The following is a 24,894-nucleotide window of genomic DNA, read 5'->3' on the forward strand; positions in this document are numbered from 1 at the left end:
TCTGTCATAAAATTCTCAGTAGTAGTCTGAGTTAGGACAATAGCAGTGTTGCCATTGTTAAATCCCCTTCTTTGGAAAGAACGTTGACACAAATGTTTTGAATATAACCTCTACTTAAATGGAGGTAGAGTAACTTTAATTTTATAAAAAAAAACTTTGGTAATGATTTGTGAAAGCCCGCCTGGGTAGCACCTACTCATCAAAAATTTTACCGCCAAACAGCTATACCTAGTATTGTATTCTGGTTTGGAGAGTTAGTGAGATGTAAGCCAGGATAACTACAAGGGTCATATCTTAGCTCCCAAGGTCTGTGGTAACTTTGGAGATCTAAGGATTGTTTAATATTTATTGCTGACCACTATCAAACGACTCATTTCAATTCAATAAAAAATAATTAATTTCATTCTATTCTTAACACGAAAAGTTAAAAGTCATTTACGACGTATGAGGATAATGAACTATTATTTGCAAAAGCATTATACGATATTATACACGTCATTAACATTTAATTTTATGTATAAATTATATAAAATTGTTTAGATTGAGGTCAAATTATAATTATGTAAATTATTATTTATCCGTTTACAAAACATGTACTTAGTATATTAATATAAAGAGAAGGACGCATAAAGATAAAACGAATTTGTACTAATATTATAAAACTGATTGTTTCATCATGATCATCATCATATCATCGTAAAATTAAGATTATAATAAAATTGCATGGGAAAAGAAAGGACATAGCTAACACCTCTCCCCTCCATCACGAGCGAAACTGGGGGCGGAAACAAGTATTCTATATAACATCACGCTCCAACTGACGGAGACGGAGCTGTACCGTCAAACTAAACCAGCTGTTCCAAATGTAGAATATTTTTAACGCTTATGAGCTAATCTGGCCGATGATTACAGATTCAATCCCAGGCAAGCACCACTGAATTTTCATGCGCTTAATTTGTGTTTAAAATTCTTCTCGTGCTCGACGTTGAAGGAAAACATCGTAAGAAAACTACATGTGAGTAATTCTTCAAAGGGAGAGGAGATTAGACCAGCAGTGACACATTTACAAGGTGTTTATTTATAAGCTTTATGTATTAGTTGTATGATGTATATAATGTAAAATATAACATGAAGATTCATTCGCGTACACACGAACGCAGCTGCGGGCGTATCGCTGTTCCACATTAGTTTAAAGCACTAAGTTTAGACATTGCAGATAGTGAGTCGGCAGTATTGAGAGCAAACCACAATGGAGAAAGCGTCGTCGCAAGGATTCTGTTCACAAGACGAATGTAATGCCCTTGAAAGTTACAGTTATACTTCAAACATATTTTACATTAATCGTTCATAATATTAAACTTATCAGATAGTTGTCTATATCTTGTCTATAAAAAAATATGTAGGTATGTTTGAGATTAATATACTTCGACACCGTTCGATCCCTTTAATATTCGCATATATGTATATGTATTTTATCCTATGGGTTAAGATCTATACTATCCTTGTTATTGTGACGTCGTCGCTTGTTAGCGCTGCAGCACATCAACTTCTATACCGTTCAAACTCGCCAAAACTTCAGGTCAAATATGTTTCATTTAAAATAAATATTGTACGTTTTTACTTTTTACTCACTTTATCGGATTAAATATTTTTAAAAAGGAACACTAAAATATCAAATAACATAAATCGCTGTGTGAGTGTAACTAAAAACAAAATACATGGTGTATTTTGTTGCATAATATAATATTGCATACCATACAAAGAACAAAGAATATCTATCTTATTTAAAGTATTTATTAGCAAACAAAAGAGTAACTACTGAGTTTCTTGCCAGTTCTTCTTAGTAAATAAAGAGAACCAAGTCTTACTCCACACGAATGTAATCCTATAGCATGAAGATTATAAAGTGTTTATAAAAGCCTACTTCAATAAAGAATATTATGATTTTAATATGAACTAATTTAAAACGACTCGATGAAAAAAAATCTCAACAGAAACGAACATAATGAATTATTACGACGGATTAAAAAAAACACAAAGGCATAAATATAGCACGCATGATATTCTATAACGCGATTTACATGATAATATTGAGATAACGAATTAGTACATTACTCATACACTAATATATTTATATATATTATCATATCAGGCGTATGCATTAAAAATAATTGTTGTTTTGATCCAAAACTGACACGCCTCGTTGGTGCAATTCAATGCCGTTTGAATTGAGTTTCTTTCGCCGTTCCTTCAAATATTTAAATTGTTTTTTTTTTTTCTGAACCGATCGTAGGTTTTTGTCTATAAATATTTGGCTTTTACATTTCTTTGAAATTCAGAATTCTAAAACAAACTAGCAAACCTTAGTTGTCAAATATTGGTAGCTCAGTTTTAAGTGAGAAGATAAATATACTAACATTCATTTTATGATATTCTGCTAAAATTATAAGCCTTCCTTTTGCTTAACCGCAGGCTAGAAATTATTAACGATAACAATTTATACTTATATATCTTTAATAAAGTAATGTATTATAAAGACCTCTTATATCCACACTCAATCATTTATAAAATAAATTCACATTCCCTTCCGAATCCCTCACCTGAGCTTAGATTAAATGAGTCCCGGTTGAGAAATCTTCTACTCGATTTAATGCCTTTTATAGAATGAATCAAATCGAGTGAAAATTATCGAGAAGATTTGCCTCGAATATAAAACATTCTATATTTTATATTCACCTATCGATTCATGACGATTCGCGCCTACCTGAGAGATTCGCGCACCCTCTGAAAACATGCTCTCATTTTTTATGTTATTTTCTGAAAACTGGGTGCAGGTGCAGGTGGGCAAGGTGCAGTATATAGAGTACAATTAAACTTTATATAATATGTATAATGTACATCGCCAACACTTTCATCATCATCTGACATCTCGTTTCGTTTACAGGCCCGAAAATATAAAGAACAAAGGTTACAGCATGTATTATGTGTGTTTTTGTAAGATTTCCTTTACGTGTGCTGACCAAAAAGATTATATCGAACATTTGTTTATCCGTTGAATAATTTTAATGCATTCATATGTTCAATAATGTCGTCCTTACCTTACCGATTTCGGTCACGGCGGCGAATCCACCAGCTAACTACGCAGGACATGTTAAAGTGCACAGTATGAGTGCAAACACAGATGCACTCTATATTCCCTCACTCAAATAATCCAATGGGACGGCAAACGCGACACGACCCGAAAGAGTTACCTATAAATTAAGAATATATACTCAATATCCAATGAATGAATTAATTCAGATAATTAATTTTAGGAAGGCATCGGAGCAAATTAGCTTTCGGGTGCTAAATGATCACCTTCACTCAAAACCACTGACACTGAAGAAGTCTATTACCAATCCCTACATCGCACCTGCGCTCGTAATCACACTGTCTTATTTACCCTTCGAAATAGAATTAGCAGCACAAGTACACACTGTAATTATGTTCGGTCGTAGCATAATTGATGAGTCGATGGTAGGACGTGGAATCGTTCGAAGGGCCTCCTTGTAAATTAATTAATCATTACATATAATGACGCGTATTAATATTCGAGCTGTCACTCTATATGACGAACATGTTTCATTATACACCTTGCATTCAATAGAATGAACAAAGTGACATATCTCATAAACAATTTATAAATAGTCGTACCGTTAACTTATACAGAATCATATGAAAATATCATTAGCGTGATTCATATTTCTCGTTAAAGTACGTATTAAGCATCAGGTACACTTACGCGAACATGACAAGCGAAAGCGATCGAAACACTTTTGAAAATCAATCACGCACATTTAAACTGCCTCATTAATCTAGTGTCTTCTAGTGTTTAAATCCCAAAACAATTGAGCAAAAATATTTGAGATTTTCGGTTAAGAAATTATCTGTAGCAACCCTGAAATTCAGTAAAGTCTGATTACTACGCATAATCTCTCTCTCCTCCAATATCGGATTGTCGTTCTATCGGAAATGAAAGTGAGGAAAAAGATTACTGCTCTCGTTGTGAAAAAACTTACGCAATATACCTAATATCTAAATGGCTACTCTGAGATTAGCTGCCGTCAACATAACGCTTAAAAAAAATAGTAGCAGAGCCTCATTATAAGGAATTACTAATAATTCCTATCGACCCCTCCATTTAGTCGGCCCTTAAGCCATTACGCTATTGACACTTATAAGGATTTTGCACTGGATACATGAGAATAAAGACAAATTAATTCCAATCGAAAAGAACAAATTTCTATTTTCATTTGACATAAATGACATTTCATTTGACATAAATGTAATTGCTATTTAATTTTTTTTTATAAAATTTCTATTTTTTTTAAATTAATATTTAATTTCTATTTCTAAACATTTCAGTATTTTCTAGAAAACGACGTGTATATTGTTTAGCTCGCAATCGCTTACGCTACGCTTTGCAATGCGTTCGACCCTTAAGAGTCAACATACATGTTATTCTAGTACACAAATGGAAACTATTGAAACCGCGCAATTACTCTGTGTATACATACATATTGTTCGACGAGTTGATTACTTAATCACTGACCCTCCGGAGGACGAGCGCTTTGCATACAATTTTGGTTCAGATAATAAATTCACTGTTAACATAACAATGGCACAATGTACACTACATATTAATTAAAATTATTTTTTTAAATTAAATAACACTGGCTAACTATTTTAGTTATTATAAATAAATTGTTAGTAATGTTTTATTCTCTTTTCAAATTGGAAGTTTTATATAATGGACACAAATAACAGATAAAACTGTACATAGATTTTAAATGAATTTTATATATTATTTATTTTGATACACTATTGTCTATACATCGTCTGGAAAAATAACGATATGATTAGATAGAATCGCTCCAAAACATTGTTTATTTTTAATATCAAACCTTTTTGGAATGATATACATACCAGTGTTGGGAGAGGCACGATTACGTTTTATGTTTTTAGATGGTTATTAGTTATATTATTATATTTTAAGGTATAGGTACCTACTAACATTTTCTTTGTACACACTTTTTAGTGCCGAATGGACAGAACGCGTACATCTTAACCGATGATTGTGGATTCAAGTACCACTGAATTTTCATGTACTTAATTTGTGTTAATAATTCATCTCGTAGCGGTGTAGGAAAATATCGTGATACCTACATTTGTCTAATTTCAATAAAATTCTGTCAACTGTGTATCCATAAACTCGCATTGAAGCAGCGGGATGAAATACGATGCAAACATACTCAACAGAGGGAGAGGAAGCCATTGCCGAGCACTTTTACACTCATCAGTCATAAATATTTGGTAAGTACAGATTCTTAACCTATTGAGGTTTTTTATTAAGAATGATAAGTGTGAACGAATAATATTTGCTAAAATATAAAAAGTTTAATTTTGTTTTACACACAATACACATGTATTTAGAAGAGATATAAAACGCAATTTATACAAAAATCGATTTACAAAAGGCTTTTTTCTCACACAGTAGTCCAAGCTCGATCGGATCGATACGATCGCTTCTCTAAACGTATATTTATAAACACTTCACTGTCGGACCAAAGACTGTACCATGTTACTTTAAAACCGTTGTTTTATAAACAGTATTGCAACAGTGCGGTCATTTTAAGTTTCTAGAAGACTTAAAAAGAACATCTGTTGAATGTTCCTCGTTCAACAGCAATGTTTACTAACGGACGATAAGTAACGATTAAGATGTACCACGCCGATAGGCGAGAGATGTTTATCGATTAAATCGAAATATCGATGTGTTAATATCGACAAAATTGGTTGCCGATTCGAATATATCGATGAATTGAAAGTTTATTATCGACATAACGATGTTTAAAAAAGATCAAATATCAGTTTATATTAACCATGTTACTTATTATACTTTGTTTTACGTGGTTTCCGAGGTATGGATGTTTATTGTCGTAGCTTCGGACTACTAAGAATTTCTTAACAGATTTTGTCAGATTGTCATTATTTCTGACTTTGAGACTGATTCTATAAAAAGTGTTCACTTGTCTTAGCGAACTAAATTTTATATCGTCAATCTTCTGCGTCTCCATTGGAAATGGTTTATAGGAAATTACTATTATATTATGTGCAATTAGCGAAGGCGTGTTAATAAAACTATTCCAATGGCTGAGAATAGTTACTTGCCAGTTCTTCTCGCTAGAATCTACTTTCAGAACCGATGGCAGCTTTACATTTAATTCAACACTGTAACGAATCATCATATTCGAAAGTGCCTTCATGAGCCCACTCGAATAAAGAATATTTTGATTTTAAACTTATAACTACGCTAACTATCCTATCCTTACTACAAGATCGATTAAGGATCCCAATCTAAAATCATATTAATAATTAAGCTATTCCACAATTACCAAGAGTTTACGTTAAGATACTTTTTTAAACATTGAATAAAAAAACGTCACAATGCAGTACAGCTGCAAAATAGTCTAGAAAAGTAAAGCTTATCATTATTTAAAACAGGTTTCAAGTTATTTATATTAAAACCTAAACAACAAGAAAGTTGCGCAGTGAAAGTCACCGTCCCTGCTAAGTTACGTCAACAGCGGAATATTCAATTTCTTTGTTGCATAATATTACTTGGCAGTTGGCATACTTTTAATATTTTGCGTTAGTAGGTAGGTTAATAGGTAATTTTTGAACATTCATTTTATTAAATTATTAATGTTTTTAGAAAACTGAATCTCATGAGATTTTCTTGAAAAATTACTATAATATAGTAATTTGCTTCAGAAAGTCATGAAGATTTATAAGAATTTAAACGCCGTTGAATCGTAAATTATAATATCGTAAAATGTTATAGTAACTTTTAAATAATTAAATCTTGTAGAAAGACATGATTTAAAAGTGCAAGAACATACCTACTAAAAAAGTTTATGCCCAAAGTTTATATGCACACACATGCACACAAACGCACATGCACATGCACACGCACACGCACCCGCACACACAAACACACACACAGGCACAGGAACAGGCACACGCACACGCGCACTTGACGCACACACACTCAACTACCACCTATCGACAGTGTCAGGTTCGTCACTTGGAAAAAGTGAAGGGCTTAGAAAAAAATCGAAGACGAGTTGTACTTAATTAACATTTTTAAAAACATGACAGTTAACACCTTTTTTATATCAGATTCTATCCGACGTATCGAAGCAATCATCAATTAAATTCACTACTTTGCAACTTAAGTGGAAGATTAACTCTAATTAAATTAACATTTATGACATAATTTATCATTTACATTGTATTTTACTTCTCCGTACATTCATATTAAATATGTTCGTTAAAGTTACTCTATTATATATATTAGTTTTATAACTAAGTAATATATATGTAAACTAATACATGATAATCTAGTTAGCAGTTTTAAATATAATGTTGTATGTAGTACTTAGTCTACAATGTGCGCTGAAGAGATCTTAAACATTTATATATTTATTTTCTTTTAATTATTGAATACAAATATTAATTAATGAAACCGTAGATATTCTCATGTCTTAAATAGAATCAAAAGTATTTTAAGGGGACACATACAACGGTATTTTTATATTATAAAATAATAGTATACCATATTTCCTTTAACAAAAATTTAAAATGGCTGTCTGACATAGAACGCACCGCTTAAAACTACGTCTAGCAGAACGAAATGTTTTTTTTTTAAACATTCACTAGGGGATTAAATGGGGCACAGAAACTTGGGAACCCGAAGTAAAATTATTAAGTTATGGGCAATGCAAGTTACTAATAACTTAAGAAAATTCGTTGGCGTTCTGAATAAAGTTTCCGATGGGATATTATATTGCATCGGATACACTGCTAGTATTTACAATAAACAAATGAAAAAAAAAAAACTTAATCAAGACATTATTCCTTTGTATCTAATTTTAAATAGAACATAAATTATTCATTCAACAATAGCACATTTTCATGAACAAATGGTACGTTTTTAAAAGCGAGTTCTTTTGTTATGAATATAATAAATTCACTGATATGAAAACCTCGCTATGGAGTCACAATGAAGAAGCAAAATTGCCCTGTCAGCAGCCTCGCGGATATTGTTTTGACGATACTGATAAATTATAGCATACGCGATATTTATTTTTAAATTATTGATAGCATATAGCTCTAAAAAATATAAGTCATTCGTGACATCAATCACTAGATATGGATTTATATGTCTTCTATGCTGCCTTTAACTATACAGTCTCACTCAAAAATATAAACCAGAAAATTTTGATAAATTTGACAGTTAAAAACTGACGTGCATAATACCAACCTAGGCGAAATTGTATAGAGGCGTACGCCCAGGAAAGGAGTCAATCATATCAAAAAATTAATGTAAAAATAAATGAGAAAATAAATGTAAACCGCGTCAAATATCAACGTACGTAATTGTACGTTGTATGTGACATTGTTTCACATTTCACGACGTGTTCCGTCACAAAATTCGGATGTGTCAACGGGAAATTACCTCAAATAACATCCACATTGCGATAACATCTGCGTAATTATACCCGACGGGGGACTGTGAAGAATCACGCTACGGCCCGTTTAAACAATAAAACTCAGACAAGAGAGAGTACGTTTTTGGACAGATGTCATTTAAAAGGTAACAAATGAAATCTTCAATATAAAAAATGTTTCATAGAGAACGGGTAAACACGGGAAAAATACATTAACATTTTGTTATTTAAAGAAATGCAGACATTTAACACGTATTTATAACTAGCTCTAAATTACTCGTGTATTTAGTGATATGTATTTAGTTACATCTTGTGAATACTCTTTGCGTATATTTTACTCGCGATTAGGTCCGTTCGTCTATCTATATAACACAGACCAATAAAGTAAATCACAAAAGGCCTTACACGACGTTTAGCAAAACATTGATTATTCTCTTTTGGTCATTATTGATATAACGTTCTTTAACATCTGTAAATATTTAAATTAAATTGTATATGTAAAGTTTATTTTTAATATCGCGTTTTTCTTTCATAAAATGGTATATGATTTCTTGTACTGTTAGTGAAGTTTGCAATTCAAAATAAATAAAAATATAAATGCAACAACCGTTTTAGACAATAATCACTGTACAAGAAGAGACGTGATGACTGATGAGTCACGAAACGTGTCAGCCTCACTCACGTTCATCTCGCGGAAATCGACTCTGAATCACTACAACTTCCTAAGTGAAACTCGTTTGTGTATTTCTGTACCGTACGATGTCAGTCTTGATACTTGAACTGAATTGAAAATTCGTCATGAGAAGGACTTTGACGTTAAATCGATTACTAATTCAATTTAAACGGAAGTTGTATTGTTGTATAGTTGAAACAAATGCAATTAAGCAGAATAACAAAATCAAATTATTTTAAAGTACAATTCAATGACATAAAGTGTGTCGTATCCACAGATTGAGTTTTATCGCAACTGATCTTTTATTATACGCGTAACGCAAGTAAAAATAGAAAGACTTCATACGTCATATCTTGTTCGTATATTTCAAACGACCCTCAACAAATCAAATCAATACATCAAAACTATCAAAAATATAGTTTTGCTAAATAATTATCTTACAATTTTTCAACAATAATAAATATTATCTTATCATATATTATAAACAAGTATATAATTATACTTGTTCAATATAATATTCCTTGTTTTATGTTATGTAAAGACCTTGCCTGTACTAATTTTCTAGTGTTGCCAGACCAGAAAACTAGATATTATTTAGATGTAAAGGGTGAAATAATGTACATAATTTGCGAGTGGAGTTACGTTACTTTATTATGGAAAATGTTATGTTGTGATGAACTTAATTTAATAAAATATAAACGATTCCTAGAAAGTAACTTGATAGAATAACTCTATGAATAGAGTCGTTAGAAAGTGTCGATGACAAATTTTTGTTAGGGTTGACACAAATAAGATCCAAAAATTATTTGTTCCAAAAAAAATATATAGCTCTAATATATATAATACGTCTGTGTTAATATTTGGTATAATAATCAATTATATTCTCCCCAAACTTTTGTGTCTGTACATTTTTTTTTTGTTAGCATCGTTAATTGAATAACTTTAATTATAAATACTAATTATTTATAATTAAAGTTTCTTACTTTGAAACTAGAATAGTTTGCGAAAAAATGTATAAAAAAATTTAGTACTATTAAGAATTATGAAATAAATATTATTATTTCGAAACTTAACTATGTAACTAAATGCCTCAATTAATATATATGTATATAAAGACAAAAAATTCAGAAGCAACGGAATCACAACAATTACTCTTTGACACAAGATATAAAAAAAAATATATTAATTATATCTAGTAGTATAATTGAGGCCGTTCGGTTGTTACCTGTACAATGAACCAAGAAACAAACAATTTCAAGCAAATATAACCTTTATTCTCATAATCCTTAGTGTATCGGTTTGCGTACTGTAAAAAGTGGATCAGTGAAATTAGCCGACAGTTTCGCGGCCCCTTATCTCGATACCGTTAGCAATGAACGAACTGACGGATCGAACCACTTTTCGTATGGTCAATGAACTAATTTATTGTCGTTTTTACTTTAGTATCGGTTTTTATATAAAAAGTACAGACAGACAAAAAATGGATATAACGATGTGATAATGATTAATTTATCTGAGATCCGTATTACATAAACGAGGGATTATTGTGCTTCCACTGTTTCTATTTAGGTCAGCCTAGTCTATTTATCTATTGTAAAAATAATTAATCATTAGTTCGAATAAGTTCTAAATTTGAATTATATTTTTATTCTGAATCGGTAATAAATTAAGACATAAAAAATTTAAGTTAATACTGCCAACACTGATATTGTTACGATTGAAGGGTTTTTGTGTTATATATATATTTTTTTTCACAACCTGATATTATACTATATATATAGTTCTCAATAACTTAATGAACCGGTTTACATTATTATTCTTGGTGGGGAAAATCCCTATAAATTACTTCATAAAACAGATATATAATAATTATTTACAAGGCCAACATACACATAACTGTCCCAACTTCACTTACGGTTTTTTTTATCGTTGTATGATACACATGTTTTGAAAATCCGAAGCAAATATTCTCCCCGACTTTTGAGACTTCTCGATAAAGTTCCGAATAGTTAATAATAATATTAACTTTAGATAAACAATTTATTCACTAGACCATCAAAATAACGTTATACAATACCAATACATATACAATACCAAATTGTTAGTGATGTAGGCTATGTTTTTAAGAGCGTAGGATTTTCATGCAAGGTATATAAATTTAAATACTGACTGCTTCATTTGTCTAGTGGCTACAAGGTCAAAGATCCCGAGATCCTGGGATCAAAGTCCAGGTCGGGCCAATAAAAAGTTATCGGGTTTTACTGTCAAAATACGAGTTGGTCCTGCGCCTGAACTACTTCCGGTCGGTCGGATGTGCCGTCATATTGGATTATGAGAGTGAAGGAATAGAAACTCTATTTTCTCACACAATCTGCATTTGTGCACACCCTTGTGAACTATAATACGGCCCGCGTATTTGTCTGGTTTAATTGTATAAAATTAATATACCTACATATTATATTAAATTGGTTGTAATATTTAACTAGTGAGTGTTTTGAGGATGACGAGGTAACATTACACATTTCTAAAATGTAAATGTAATTTAATTTGAATCTAATCGACTGTGTAACAACAAATCATCTCAACATCCATAATAATAATTATTTTATCTGTATGTATAGTAAAACATAATCTATCATGTACACATCTTATACATTAAAATTACTCATTAGGACGTCAAAAATTAATACATAAACATTAAAGGTAAACATTATTGATCATTAGTATGTTAATGAATATAAATAATTTTTAATTAGTCGTAATTTCATCGTGTAAATAATATACTTTTATCTTTGTTTTTGTTTGCGGACCGCGAATAAATTAAATCATTTAATATCCATCAACATTTACATATCAACATAATGGAATTTCAAATTACGTACCAGGACCGAAAAAAATCTGGTATCATTTACATTATATAACATACATTATTCTTGAGCAACAAATTGTTTTCCTACTAGGCAAAAGCCCCTTCTTATTTTAAGAAGATTATAAGACCTTATTCCACGACATATATCGCACAGATACATAATGCTGATTTCCATCCGCTGGTTCAGTAAGTTACTCACAGTATCTAACTTCACCGCCGGGCACGAGATGAATTATAAATAAAAATTACATAAAATTTCTGTTCCAGGTTCTCAACCGCAATTTGTGGTTAAGATTAACAGGTTCATTTTTGGCTCGTTATTGTAAAAGCTGATGTAAATACTAAATCACCTCTGTTTATACTCTTATACCACAAACTATTCAGCTGTTCCGTAGACACGTTGCATGTTCCAGTAAAAAGGTAGGCAATCAGAAGCCTTGACGTCATGTAATTGAGACTACGAACGTAGTAATTTCCCATAGTCCATATACTACACACGGTTACGAATAGTACTTGTAAAAACATACGCAAGTTTCTATTATTATGTTAACACTAATCCCAAAACGAATAGAATAAATTTTTTACTAAATTATATATATGTAGATTATACTGGCGATGACGCAAAAACTATAACAATGATGACTAAAATAGAAAAAACTGGCTAAGTGCGAGTCGGACTCGCGCACAAAGGAAATAAATCATGTCTGTTGTATGGGAGCCCTCTTAAATATTTATTTTATTCACTTTTTAGTTATATTTTTGTTGTTATAGCAGCAACTGAAATACATCATTTGCGAAAATTTCAACTGTCTTACTCAGTGGCGTAGCTAGGTGGGTAAGGGCCCCGGTGCATAGAAAAAGAATCGGGCCCTTGCCCCCTCTTTAACGTATATTGGCATTCAAAATTATAGATAGTAATAAGAATGGGATACAGGATACAGTGAATTGAACATATCATTAGTAAGTTAAATCCATACTTCATCTCTATTCAAAGCTCTTTTCATAGCTTAGGTTAGAGGGCCCCCAGAGCTCAGGGGCCCTGGTGCACTGCACCACCTGGCCCTACGATAGCTACGCCACTGGTCTTACTATGTATCACGGTTCATGAGATACAGCCTGATGACAGACGGACGGACGGACGGACAGCGGAGTCTTAGTAATAGGGTCCCGTTTAACCCTTGGTACGGAACCCTAAAAAAGACATCAATTACATATTCTTAAAAAACAATGACATACAATAATTCCGATTCTTCTCGAGAGTCTTTATTCGAAACCGCTTTGCACATCTGTAAAACGTTGATTCAAAATGTCACATCAAAATCGTTTAACTATCAATTTCTGTTGACGAATTAATTTATCATTTAATAAAATATTTTCAATCAATATCCAGAAGTATGTAGGCCATTCATAAAGGCATGTAAAGCCTATGTGGAGGCGGTTAAAGTTAGCTGCACTGGATGGAAGTTTGAACAATACTATATGATAAACAACGATGTAGTCATTACGTTCAAAACATCCGGTCTATACGAGCTGGATCGGTATGCCCATTGTGATATATGATACGTGGATTATTGAGCTTACTTATTCTACACTAGCTGTGCCCGCGACTTCGTGCGCGTTTGTATTTAACAAGCGTGACTTTATTATTATTCTATATATAATTCTAAAATAAAAGTAGACTACGTTACTCCTTATTACATCAGCTATCTGTCAGTGAAAGTCTCGTCAAAATCTATCCATCCATCCGTACCAGAGATTAGCCGGAACAAACAAACAGACAGACAGACGAAGATTGTAAAAAAATTATTTCGGTATATTTACTGTATAATGTATATTTGCAAATCGAATGTTGATCTACAAATCACTAGATTAATCTCCGAAACTTGCATTGCGATTCTGTAAGAACTCACTTCGTGTCTCACTCGTGTAATGACTTACAGTGATACAACATTATGATACGTGTTACCCATAAATTTTATAATTATTAAAGTCAATACCGCATATCACATCCTGACATTTAACGCTCGTATTCGGCTATGAGTTTCGATATTCTTGTTACGGTTATTCGGTTTGCAACATTTTACGAGCGAGATACAAAGTCAGTTCTTACAGTTTAGCACTGCCGTAGAGCCGTTCTGTGAGAGCTCAAAAGTCGACGACGATAAAATATCAGGAAGAGATACGCAACATTGACTACAATAAGTATATCAATAAAACGACACACGTATCGAAATAGCGTAACACGGCGAGTCGGTTCTGACAAAACAACACTACTGTTACATGATTACTCTTTTCCATTTCCGAAATGACACATATAATACGTGACCCAATTTTATCATAAGACGTTTTTATTTTCAACAACTTGACTCGAACTTGCTACACTGTGGAAAAACGCCGAATCCGATATCACATCTAATACGTGACTTTGGAAGGCCACGAATACAGATCAGAGGCAATTTCTATGTTTAGAATAACTATATCGAATATAGATAAAGTAAATCATAGAAACGGAAATATTTAAATGGATTATATGAGAAAAGTTTATTTCGTAAAGTGAATAGATAAATAATTATGAAGGCTACGTCGAGAGCTAATAGGTTCTGTACAGAGTTGACACTTTAATGTTAACACGATAATATATTGTTATCGTCACAAAGTGGTTGATAGCTTAAATGAAATATGTCACTGTTAAATGATAAAAAATCTTTTGAAATTAATTTAATAATTTTAAATTTACCTTCTCACAAAAATATGCCTCGAATCACCGCAAATTTGACATACACTTTTTAACGGGACCTCCTAGAGGGTTTAGTCTTTTCACTTTACTTAAATCATATTGAAATCTACATAATTTATAAGTATAGTATGTATAGTATAGTATATGGTCTTATGTAGCCTCCACTCCAAGAAAACTCTAGGTAAAGGTTTATTTCCCACTATGACTTGTTTTTAAACATCTTACAACCAATTGATTATCGATCCGAATTCCCGACATTTTTCAAACGCCATTTCCTTTTTTCTTTTAATTGATAGTATAAAACTAGTTAGGCTATGAACAAAATTTAAAGTAACAAATATTTATTTTTATACGGTATATAAAACCTAAGAAAAAAAAAAAACATTGTTTATGAATTCAATTTGTAAATATGAGCGAGTACTAGCGTTGCTAAGAAAGCTGTTTTACTCGTGATATAAAGCAAAGTGCACTATTATTAAAGCAATATTTAAAGGAATGCCTACACAAACAAAAATAGTCACTGTACAAACATGACCGCGTGGAATGGTGACAAGAATTCTAGCAACATTACCTCGTTGAATCGCAATTCCTATCCTATGGGCGAAAGATGGACTAATCGTGTAATTTCTACGAAAGCACCATCCAGATTGGAAAGCATAAGCGGTGATTTTTATTCGAAGAAATCTTTAATAAAATTTACTATTGGTTTTGATAAAGATTAGTAAGTAGTTACATGTGTCGATTAATTTGACATATTTTAATTAACAAAAAGGTGTGGGCGAATATCAATAAGAGAACGGGAATGTAAACGTCATAAAAAACTACTGAAAAATTATGTAATACAAAAAATACTTTTTGAATATAGAACAGTTTAAATAATCGCAATCAATTGATTGGTTATTGTTGAATAAACTAAAATCCGTAAATAGCATCTATTGGGTCTTATTAAACATATTTTTTTCCGCTTTTATAAAGGTAATATGAGGACTACCTGGAGACCTACTCAATAAAATAAAGTTTAAATAGCCTAGCCGTTTTAGATTGATCTTTAAGCATACATAATAAAAATAAATAATCAGACGCGCCAAGCTTATTATATGTTTGAGGCGTGTTTTTTTTTTAATCCATTAAATACGTGGACCGAGACATGTTTTCAAACCGTATAACGTTCAAGAACGATCCACCAATAAAAATAAATCCACAAGCGGCATCACTACAAAACAGTAAAAAGTAATTAAAATTAATCAAGAAATAAAAATTAATATTACGTAATAATGTTTTCGTGAAACACAATGCGTTTTATCAACCAGGCAATGCACTGCCATCAAAACAAGTACGACCTTGCAAATGTTGTAAAATTTTCGACCGTTCATAAAATTCAGCCGTGACCTCGATGCGCTCTACAGAACTCTAACTAGGAGTATATAATGTGTAGGAGCACTAGGTGACGCACGCGGCTTTGCTCGTATTTTAGGGGTTGGTTCTCAGGGATTATGCAAATAAGCCTATGTCCTTCCTTGAAGTTCAAGCTTCGTTCATGACATATTCCATACAATGATATGGCCGTGAAACGCCAACGAATAGACAGACAGAGATACTTTCACATTTATAATTAATATATTAGTATAGATGTTATAAATAATAATAAATCGTGCAGTGATTGTTTCTGCGCCCGCTTTGATTTGTCAGTAAGACAATATTTTGTATAGTGCTTGGAAGTTGAAATTATTACTATTATATGTATAATTGTCTATGATTGAATTTGTCTATTATATCAAACACCATGAGGTGGAATTTGGATATTAATATCAACTAACTGATCCTAAGCGGTTGGACGGACGTTTTTTTGCGTATTTTTGAACGGATGGTTATGATTGGACGAAATAGATGGCGATAATCGAGAAGTAAATAAAATTCTTATCTTACCATACTATTTAAGCAATTTACAGTAATATTTCCTGCTAGGCTGTTATTTGCAACTAAGTTTATTTTGAACCAATTGCGATTTTCCTTTGTTTTGATTTAAAACACGCACAAGCGAACTAAAAAGTTAATACTTACTCATCAGTAACTATAACCAGCTGTATATTATAACATCAATAAAATACCGCAAAATTAACATGATTTATATTTGCAATTTACTCTTATTAAATTATTAAAACTACAATAAAAAACAGATACGTTTTATGTAACGGTTGTTTGCCTAAGTTTATGCTTGTTTAGTTTCTTTTATTATTATTATTAATTTAAGAGTGTATTATTTTTTATTCTAATTCAATAGTGCTGTAAATACCTGTAGTTGTGTATCACACTGCATTGGTCCGTGTACTTTTAATTGAATTGTTTTTGTGAATATGTCGATGGTGTTTCAAATGAATAAATAAATAAATGCGTATTCATAATTTTAGACTTGTACTCCGATGACTTTACAGACTCGTATTACGGGTAGAAGTATTTAACAAATAAATAAGGAGTCGTTTTTTATTGCAATACTTAACTGAAAATCCTACTAAAACCAATATACATAGCACTTTTTAAAAGGTTTTAATATATATATTATTATATAAATATATGCGCCTCGCCATTTCATCAGCTCTAACATCAAGACTATTAAGGTACCATGTTCCGATTTGGTGCACTTGTAAAATATTAAGCATAAAATAAACCAGTGCAAATTGAGGAGGAAAATGTTGTCAAATCTTGTCCCGATGGCGGCTGGCGATAAATGCTTAGTTTTTCAGCTGACAATTTTTTCAGTAAATTTAATTACAAACTCAAGGAATATAGACTAGGATTATATCATAACGATGTAATTACTAAAAGTAATATAAGACGTTTTACTCCAAAAAAGTGTCATTTATTTCAGTTTGAGTGTGAATAGTCGCATTGTTTTTTGGACATATTCGAAAAAACGAATGACCAAAGTCCAAGCCCATTTCCAATATGATACCATTGAGGACGTTTACTTTACTTAGTCTGTTTTATATGTAAAAATAAACCTGGATGTCTCGTAAAAATGTCGACTCTTCGCAAAATCTAGACATATCACATCTTAGACCCGATAATTTACGGCGTAAAAGATGATTATTACTTCTTGAAAGTAAGTATGACTAAGTGTGACGAGCACTTGCAATCAAGCGACCAAATTACTCGTATGCATTCCCAGAATAAATTAACATAAAAAGTTATTCACTACACGATATTCGCTGCAGAGCAGGTGATAAATTGCAAACACAAATAAAACAGCGAATTATTCTAGATTTGTTTGCTTGGAAACGTTTGGTTTTTTTTTTAATTATTTTGGCATTTTAATTTAGCACATGCCTATCAGAAGGCACGGTGAGTCAATATCAGGCACTCGTGTGTCACCCTCCAAGACAAAGGCGACCTTGCGGTCACCCTCTTGGCGCGAGCGCATACAATACAAGTGATAAGAAACGAGTGGTTTATAAAAATAAATACAAGATAATCGCTCCTTATTTTGAACTTCTTGACTTGGTTTATACGTAACTTCATACGAAAGGTATTAATGAATTAATATTACTATTTAGAACGTTTTTTAATTTATTACATAAAATAAATAAAATACTGTTTACACTTAGTGACATTCTCGTTTATTTATTTGCTCAATTCAATGCGAATTAATTACGTAAGACATTAATATTTGTTTATCAGTTCATGAGCTATAAAATAATTTCATGTATGATTATATGTATGCATTCTTTCATTTTCAAGTTTTCATATGACCCGTTCTGCTCGTTCTTTTAAGAAATATATTCTAATACTTCAATGAAAGTCTGACAAAAATTTACTACCTATTTGAAAATAAGACATTCCCAAAGTACGTTAAAAGATTGTTTTTACTTCATTATATTTCAAACATTAAACCTAACACTTATCTATTGTGTTCAATTGTATACTTACAGATATTTTTTTAAATAACGCGCAAAGATTTTTTTGATCACGCTTTTAATGTCGTTATACTATTACTCACAGCGTTACTTTACTTTGAATTAAATCATGTAACATGTTATTCTAAAGGATAGAGAATATTTTAATGTTATTGCACAAATTATACTTGATTAAATTTCACGATCTTTCTTATGAATTATACCAATCCCAAGTCCAAAGGCGATTCCTTAGGTATGTATATCTCTATGGTATTACTACATTTGCATAACCTGTGGTTGTGTGAGTGAATCGTGCGTGCCGTTCGCTTTCCTTTACATATAATTTTAGTTTTATCGCTACGATTCAGTTCATTAACTGCGGAGAGTACTTTTACAAGGTTCGCAAGGTGTAGGCGAAATAATTGCTCGTAGAAAATTAACGTACGTATCAATGTTTATCGTAACGTTGGTATAATATAGTATGTCTACATACAAATATATTTTATTATGTCTAGGTATCGATAGTTCAGCAAACGATTACAATATCGAATATCACAGTATCAGCTTATTATAAAAACTATTTTTAGAAAATATACTCCTCGACCATATTATTAAAACTTAACTACTTATATTTTTTTATTTTAGGAAACGAATTTAAATTAACTTTACTTGGATAGTGTTACTCTTAGACCAGTCTCGCCGTCAACGATGCGCCGATCACAAGATCCAAGGTGTAATTACACTGGCTAATTCTCCTTTCAAACCGGAACACAGCAACACTTAGTATTGCTGTTTGGCGGTAGGGTAACAGGTTTATTCCCAGACGAGTCTGCATATAGCTCTATCACTATGAATCATTGAGTCTATTATAAAGTGATGATGACACAAATGATACGGCTTATGGATATCTTGAAACGGAGCGCCAGCTGCCTATTGGACACCAACACTTTATCCAAACTGGCTCTGACAACAACTCTTTATAAAATTAATTTTAAAATAATGCAAGCTGAAGAACCGAAAATAACTCTGTTGTTACAATTGAATTACGCGGATACCTATCGTGAATAAATCATATCGAATCATTATACATACTGTACGAATATCAACAAATTCGAACTCCACATATTAGAAACACACAAAATATTAGAGAACCTATTACAATCATCATTTTCAAGACAACGAATGTATGTACAATAATATTCCGTTATAAATCAACATAAAGATATACTTTTTGTCATGTTTTCCCATGCGCTCATCTGTTCACATTGTAACAAAGGTACAATACGTTTGTGCTGTATCAAAGTTATACGAATATAACTATGCGGATACCGTGTTTGACTTGAACACAGCTATTAATGTGAAGCAAAAAAATGTCCATTGTTTTGATTCTCTATAGAACTAAATCTTATTGTTAGTTATATTATACAATACGGTCAATAACATATATATATATAATTTATGTGTGTATAATCTATACTTCTATACTAATAAATGCGAAGGTAACTCTGTCTGTTGTTATTTCACGGACAAATCATTGAACTGAATTTGATAAAATTTTATTACGAAGCAGGCTTGAACTTCAAAGAAGGACATACATACACACATACATATATACATATACAATTATACATGCATAATACTTGGCTACTAAATCTACAACTAGTAATATATATCTATATATATACTAACTAGTCGCTACGGCTCGTCGCGGGTGAAGTATATTTTAAAGGAAATTATATGATATAAATAGTAGTAGTAGTTTCTATATAACGCAGGAATAGTATAGCTTTCTACCAGTAAAAATATTTTTAGAATCGGATCATTAGTTCCGGATATTACGTCCTCATTACAAACAAACAAATCTTATCTCTGTATAATATTTGTATGGACTACTATTCTAAACGAAATATTAGTATTCCGTTCCACAACAACTCGCAAAAATTATTTTGGTTTTTGATGTTTAGAGACGATAAGATGACTTTACATTTAATTTAATGCTTAACTGGAACATGACGATTTTAAAGTAATTTTAGTATATTTGAATAAATAACAATATTATACCTACCTAACTTAAAAACAACTACTAATAATCTATATAGTACCTATTCAACGCGAAATCGAAGTTAATCAAACTAGTCAACTTTTATAAAGTTATGCCTAAAATTCGAGCATTTTTCTATCCCGTAATCGTTTCTTTACCATACATCCGATTGAATTAAAACTTCAAAGTTTCTCGTGAACGAAACGGTCGAACGATATAGGATAATTGTATACAAAAGAAATAAAAGATACACTGAATGGCTACAAAGAAAACTGTCAAGATTTTCTGACTGTATATATATTTATGAATTAGCTATATAATTGAGAATTTATTTCTCTCTATATTCACTTACTAATATTGTATTGAACCAGACTATACTAGGTCTGCATTACATCCGACAAAAACATCGATAAAATAGGAGATATTACGAGTACACGTCTCACGAGTACGTCTTCTCCATGTTACTGCAACATGTTGTATTTATGATTTAAAAACATATAAACACCATTCACTTGCTCTTATCTGTACTAATTAATATATTAATAATTCATGCGAAAGTAACTCTTGTCTGTCTCTTACGCCTTCACGGCCATACTGCTTAACCGAATTTGATGAAGTTAGAAGCAAGCTTAAATTCGAAGGAAGGATATAGGGTACTATTTTATGTGAATATCTGACGACAAACCCCTAAAACATGAACGAACCCACGGGCGACAACTAGTTTCAAATAAATGGTGGCGCATTTACGGTATAAAAGAGGTTGTAGCAGTTATACGCTAGCTCAGCTCCCTGGGGCTGGCCCTCCTACAATGCTATTATTGATTCGATTGAGATTTGAAGACTCAATAAATTTAATAATATTTATTTAAAATTGTTTTCTACTGTTATAGTAAGTGGGAGTTGAAATTGATTAGGTATACACTATTATTATTATTAATAACTAAACATAAAACTATAATCTATGTATGTATATACTATTTATTAATTTATTATTTATATTTTTGTATATCATAACAAGTTTGCCTTGCAGAGATACATTGTTTTGAATCTTTATTCACCTCTTTAGGTGAAATATAAAATTATTGAAATTATTGGCTGTCAGTTTGCACTCACAGTGAGATAATTACCAAAATTATTTCTATGTCATTCATAATAGTGTCAGTTTGTATTGAAAATTATAAATTAAATTTTTTGTGAGCAAGATTAAATATAGAGAATTAGTAAATATTCTTTAATTTTAAAAAAAAAACCAGCATTAATCGCTCAATTTTTTTTTTCAAATCTGTCAGTTATATGGAACTGCTTCCTAATTTATTTTGATCCAATCGAAAATGACACTAGTAAAATAAATGCTTACAATCAATTATGACAGTTAAGTTCCAATTACATCCTAACGCCAATTACATGACTAATATCCACTATAATTCCACAATGAATACCAAATTATTCATAATATGTACATATAATCAACCAAAGAAGTCTAGACATATTAAAAATAAATAGTACAACAAAGTTGTACGTTTCCTGAAGAGCAAAGAATAAAACTAAGAAATATTTTTAAATGGGCTTTATGGTGGTTAAATTCTAAATAAACTAAGTCAAAGATTAAAGCATTTTATGAAAAAAAAAATTTTTTATAGAAATATCATAATTCTGGCCAAAACATGACTGATAGACTTCATTTAGCAATTTTTTATAATATATTAGTTGACAGAAGTATAAATACATCATTTATATATTATTCAGTGTAATAATTAATTTCCTACACATCTCTATGACAGCAGAATAACACCATAAGATCTAATGTATTTATAATACATACCTACTTGATATAGCTTATCTATATTCTAACTTCAATACTAGATTTTTTAGATATATATATATATTTATAGTAAGCTAATTAGAAATAGTTTATTTTAAGATAGATAATGTTAATTATATTTACAGATAATTAGCATAGTAAAGATATAACAACAGGTATTTGCACTGTTTATTTAAATAATACTTATTTACAATGAGTAAAGTTTTATGATAGCTGTGAATAAAAACAACCATAGAGTTTATATATAAAAATGTTTGATAATAGACTTTAAAAAAAAAGTATAAATCATTTATAAAAAATGTATTGTTATGTGCTAGAGTAGAACTTAGGAAGGAAGGAGAAATTTTGTAAGAATTCAAATAGAATATAAATAATTATGGCTTAGACAAATTAACATTCCATATTTAAATATATGATCTAGTTTTAATATTGATTTTGTTGAGTACTCAAATAACAACATATGATAATAAGACTTAAAACTATAAATATTTATTTAGTTTACTTCATCATATTAAATTATTTACTGCCAGGCACTAACATACCCATTATCCAATTGGACTTTTTATAAAAACTTTATATTGTATAGAATAAAAAACTATACAAGGTAAGGTAATCTACAGCTGTTATAGTAAAACTGAGCAGTTGACAAATATTAATCTTATTATCTTGAATTCACAGTTTGTAATATTAAAACAATGAATACCTCAACTGATTAATTGAGAACCGATAGCGATTAATGAGCCGGCGAAACGAATATCGCGGCTATCGTAATATTAAACGCTACATATATGAATTGAATAGTCTTATTTTTTTATCTTATTAATGGAAATGTTTATAAATCGATTTAAAAACATTACTCGAAATCGTGCACGTAATTGATGCAGACAATGTTCAATGCTTGGGCACACAGGAATAGCGTAGTAAAATCACGCCAAAATCATAACTTGACCGTATCAGAACTAAAACACATAAATATTGATAAGATTCTTAATTACCTTGGGATGCAGTTGGATGGTGTCCTATCCACTTCCCAGGCGGCAAAAAGTTTCATGGGAACAGGTTTCGACGTATTAGTCATCTTTTCGGATTTATTTTTCTCGGTCATTTTAAATCAGCAACAATACACAACTGGGTACAACTTTCACAGCACAGCACTAAGAGTTATTTTCAACTTACATTGTTATTTAATCACTAAACATAACACTGTAATCATTTTTATTTTACCACAGAACTAGAAGGGTACCGACCCCGACACAAATACAACAATACTCAGTACACTTTCATACTGCGCTGGGCGCTGGTATTATCGGTTTGTCGGCGACGGATGAAAGCGGCGTTCGATACATCTGACAGATGCCAGACGAGTGTTGCCTACTATAGTAAAGATTACCACTAATGATCATAATTATTTATTTTATTGACTTATTGAAAATACTTAAAAATAAATAATATATTCAATATGAACTTAAACAATATGCTTATAATTAAAAAAAAAAACTGGAAACGAGTCTTACAATAGTTGCATATGATGATGTGTCTTATCTGATATCTCATCTTGGTAATAAGCAACGTTAATATTATATCCTCTCAGAAATTTTATAGAGCCTTCCTTGGCGTCGTATTACACACTTCAATCTCTCGCAGATTGCAGGAAAGCAAGATGCAAAGCGTTTGTAACGCTTAAAACTTGCATGTTACTTTAAGAAATACAAAATATTGCTTAATTGCGCCATAGCACTATTTAAATTCGAAACTTTCGAAAAAAAGTTGGCAGTGGCAAGATATTTCCTTTCATCGTTTACTATTTATTTTAAACATAAATTTTATTTTTAATGAGAGTTGTTTACGGAAAATTCTATACCTATTCAGTGAAAAATTGTATTCTGCCTGATTCTGTGCCTACTATATACTATACTCAATGATACAAACGTAGTGTATTTTCTTAATTAGGACAACTAATTATGTCGTATGAGCTCGCAACAAGCGGTACGAGCTTTAACATTCTTCTGATAAATGCGATTTACAAATCGTGTTAACACTACGTGAGATCAATGTTAATACAAAGAATAACAATCTTCTAATGCCTAAAATTTCACGAAACCGTTAATGTCGTCTTTTAAAAAAATATCTATTTCTATGTTTATTATTATATTTTTAATTATTTATCTTTGTTTATATATGTATATACCTATGTTACATTTGTATGAATATAAATATTTGACTAACATTTATCATAACAAAAATACAAGTTATTTTTATTCTGTTATCGAAATTCGAAGAATTTCGCTAAAAAAGTCATGTACTGAAGTA

General features: G+C 31.1%; 1 protein-coding gene and 1 long non-coding RNA gene across 2 annotated transcripts in view; both read right to left on the reverse strand.

The window, feature by feature from the left end:
* The window catches only part of LOC125071209 (phosphofurin acidic cluster sorting protein 1), a 129,714-nt gene extending 105,794 nt beyond the window's left edge, over positions 1 to 23,920 (reverse strand). Inside the window, exon 1 of the mRNA XM_047681329.1 lies at positions 23,580 to 23,920. Coding sequence (XP_047537285.1) covers positions 23,580 to 23,689 — 110 coding nt within the window. The 5' untranslated portion in view covers positions 23,690 to 23,920. The remainder of the gene's footprint in view (positions 1 to 23,579) is intronic.
* LOC125071210 lies at positions 1,048 to 21,202 on the reverse strand. The gene is made up of 3 exons (XR_007119907.1): positions 21,191 to 21,202; positions 10,604 to 10,606; positions 1,048 to 1,174 (listed from the first exon to the last, which is right to left on the reverse strand). It is a non-coding gene; the product is annotated as an uncharacterized LOC125071210 (long non-coding RNA).
* Positions 23,921 to 24,894: the final 974 nt, after the last annotated feature.

The sequence above is a fragment of the Vanessa atalanta genome, chromosome 18, assembly GCF_905147765.1.
Source record: "Vanessa atalanta chromosome 18, ilVanAtal1.2, whole genome shotgun sequence".
Taxonomy (NCBI): domain Eukaryota; kingdom Metazoa; phylum Arthropoda; class Insecta; order Lepidoptera; family Nymphalidae; genus Vanessa; species Vanessa atalanta.